Source organism: Pan troglodytes, chromosome 6, assembly GCF_028858775.2.
Source record: "Pan troglodytes isolate AG18354 chromosome 6, NHGRI_mPanTro3-v2.0_pri, whole genome shotgun sequence".
Classification (NCBI taxonomy): Eukaryota; Metazoa; Chordata; class Mammalia; order Primates; family Hominidae; genus Pan; species Pan troglodytes.
Genome location: NC_072404.2, coordinates 49,265,967 through 49,269,415, shown reverse-complemented (window position 1 = coordinate 49,269,415; position 3,449 = coordinate 49,265,967). Strand labels below are relative to the sequence as shown.

General features: G+C 42.8%; 1 protein-coding gene across 1 annotated transcript; it reads left to right on the top strand.

Moving 5' to 3' along the window:
• The first annotated feature begins 275 nt into the window (after positions 1 to 275).
• Positions 276 to 740, top strand: LOC129135476 (HIG1 domain family member 1A, mitochondrial-like). The gene has a single exon (XM_063814179.1). It carries the CDS (start codon positions 362 to 364, stop codon positions 605 to 607), a length of 246 nt encoding a protein of 81 aa, XP_063670249.1. The 5' UTR covers positions 276 to 361; the 3' UTR covers positions 608 to 740.
• Positions 741 to 3,449: the final 2,709 nt, after the last annotated feature.

Here is a 3,449-nt window from a genome sequence, read left to right as displayed (position 1 = left end):
AGCTGAAATGGTGCCACTGCACTCCAGCCTGAGTGAGACTCTGTCTCTAGCAACAATAATAATAATTTTGACCTTAGATTACCATACTAAGTGTGTCAAGGAATACACTTTTCTCTAAGGAATAGCTTTTCTCTAAGCGTTCCCTTGGCCTTCTTGCTTTGACTGAAACCTGGCTCTTCCCTGAGGACACTGATTGCCCTGTCGCTTTCTCCAGTGATGACTGTTTTCTCTCCTGTGTACCACTGGGTTTGGAGTCTAGCTGGAGGTTCTTATTTCACAGATAGATAAATAAATAGGAGAGAGAAGCCGGTTGGCATGTAACAGGTTTTCTCGCTCTAGGGAGATTCTTCAAGCAATCACTATGTCGACAGACACAGATGTTTCCTTTTCTTCGTACAATGAAGATCAGGCTAAAGAGGCACCATTCACTCCCATTGGAATGGCAGGTTTTGTAGCAATTGTTGCATATGGACTATACAAATTGAAGAGCAGGGGAAATACTAAAATGTTCCATCATCTGATCCACATGCGTGTGGAAGCCCTAGGCTTTGTTGTAGGAGCAATGGCTGTTGTTGGTATGGACTCTTCCATGTATCGGGAATTCTAAGCAAAACCAGAGCCTTAGAAGAAGAGATGTTGTCTTGATCTTGTTGGAGGAGCTTGCTTTAGTTAGACATCTCATTATTGAAGTTACATATTAATGTTGAAAATTAACTATTTGAGTGGGTTAAGATGGTAACACGGCATTTTGAATATTGGCTTCCTTTCTTGCAGGCTTGATTTGCCTGGTGATTGAATTACTAGTGAATAGTTTACTAACTAGGTCATTAAAGGAAGTAGAGTTAACATAAAAGATACATGTCACCTAAATATACTTCATAGTGTTGAAATGTCCACCTCCTTAAACTGTTAAGATGAAATTAGTTCTAAAGAAGGTAGTAGGCCAACCCTGAAGTACTCCCAGTTTGCTGCAGAATCTCACGTTTTGAATGTTATATAAGAGTCCTATTTGCCCAGTTAGTTTAACTTTTTTCTGCCTGTCTTGTGGACTGGCTGGCTCTTTCAGAACTCTGTCCAAAAAGTGCATGGAATATAACTTGTAAAGCCTCCTACAACTGACAGTATCTATGTGTGTGTGTTTAAACCCAACCTCGAAAGCTTACAATAGAGCTGTATAGTAGTAGTATTAAAGAATCACACTTGTAAACACGAGAATAACTGATGGATTCTAGTTTAGTTCTTTTGTAATTGCAGAATTATATTTTTGCTGCTGTTAGAATAATTTTTAAATGTTATCTTGAAATAGAAATATGTATTTTGGTTGGGCACTGTGGCTCACACCTGAAATCCTAGCACTTTGGGAGGCCAAGGTGGGCGGATTACCTGAGCTCAGGAGTTTGAGACTGCCCTGGGCAACATGGTGAAACCCTGTCTCTACCAAAAATACAAAAAATTAGTCAGGAGGCATAGTGGCAGGCACCTGCAGTCCCAGCTACTCAGGAGGCTGAGGCATGAAAATCGCTTGAGCCCGAAAATTGGAGGTTGTGGTGAGCCGAGACTGTGCCACTGCACTCCACCCTGGGTGACAGAATGAGACTGTCTCCAAAAAAAAAAAAAAAAAAGGAAGGGAAGAGATATGTATTTTAAGAACTCATGCAAAAATAAATGAACACTATTAAAATGTGTGTGTTGCTTATTTTCTCCATAAAAACTGTAAACAATGGAATTGATTAATGACTTATGAGCAAACTAGTTTGGCCAGAAAGTATACAGAATTTGTTTGTTTGTTTGTTTTTTTAGTTTCAGTGTGTCTCCCAGGTTGGAGTGCAGTGGCACGATCTCGGCTCAATGCAACCTCCACCTCCCGGGTTCAAGTGTTTCTCCTACCTCAGCCTCCCCAGTAGCTGGGATCAGAGGTGCCCGGCACCATGCCCGGCTAATTTTTGTGTTTTTAGTAGAGATGGGGTTTTGCCATGTTGGCCTGGCTGGTCTCAAATTCCTGACCTCAGGTGATCCGCCTGCCTTGGCCTCCCAAAGTGCTGGGATTATAGGCGTGAGTCACCGTGCCCGGCACACAAACTTTTATATACTACAGAATGCTATTATACTTGTGAAATTCTCTTGTCTAACCTGAATTTACATTCCATGATGATAACATGGTATACGTATTGTTATGAAAGTGACCATGTCCATAAATAGATAGGAGAAATCCCATAACTCCTACTACATCAGTTCTACCTTTTGCAACCATTTCCGTTTCATTAACTTCTGTCCTGCTGCTATGGAAAAACTATCTGGACTCCTAGAAAATCTCTGCTTGCCAAACAAAGAACACACCAGCTCACCGCTCTCTCCTGCCTCATTTTTTCCCCCATATAAGGTCCATGAGGGTCACAGTTTTGTTTGTTTGTTTTGATTTTCTCTGCTGCTAGCATCAAGTACTGTGCCTGGCACACTATACAAGCTTAGTCTTTAATGAACAAATACAAATTAAATCTGTATATGGGCTGAGTGTGGTGGTTCATGCCCATAATTCCAGCCCTTTGGGAGGCCAAGGTGGGCCTATCACTTGAGGCTGCCAATTTTGAGACCAGCCTGGCCAACATGGTGAAATCCCATCTCAAAAAAAGAAAAAAAAAGGCCGGGAACGGTGGCTCACGCTTGTAATCCCAGCATTTTGGGAGGCTGAGGTGAGTGGATCACCTGAGGTCAGGGGTTCAAGACCAGCCTGGCCAACATGGTGAAACCCCGTCTCTACTAAAAATACAAAAAAAAAAAAAAAGCTGGCATGGTGGTGGGTGCCTGTAATCCCAGCTACTCGGGAGGCTGAGGCATGAGAATCCCTTGAACCCGGGAGGTGGAGGCTGCAATGAGCTGAGTTCGCACCACTGCATTCCAGTCTGGGTGACAGAGCAAGACTCCAGCTCAAAAAAAAAAAAAGAAAAAGAAAAAGAAAAAAAAGAAGTTCACTTTGCTGCCAAGATTGCGAGTTTTTGCTATTTCTTTCAATTAGGGGATGTTATACGTGTATGATTGCAACCAGTGACCACTGTATGTTTTCGTTTTTCTCCTTTCCTAAGGGAAGTTTCTTACTTTGTCTTTTCTTTTTTTCCAACTGTGGTTACCATGGTTTTGTTTTTTGTTTTTTTGTTTTGAGATAGAGTCTCGCTCTGTTGCCCAGGCTGGAGTACAGTGGCGCAATCTCAGCTCACTGCAACCTCTGCCTCCTGGGTTCAAGCAATTCTCCTGCCTCAGCCTCCTGAGTAGCTGGGACTACAGGAGCACGCCACCACACCTGGCTAATTTTTGTATTTTTAGTAGAGACGGGGTTTCACCATGTTGGCCAAACTGGTCTTGAACTCCTAACCTCGTGATCCTCCTGCCTCAGCTTCCCAAAAGTGCTGGGATTACAGGCGTGAGCCACTGTGCCCGGCCACCATGTTTTCTTT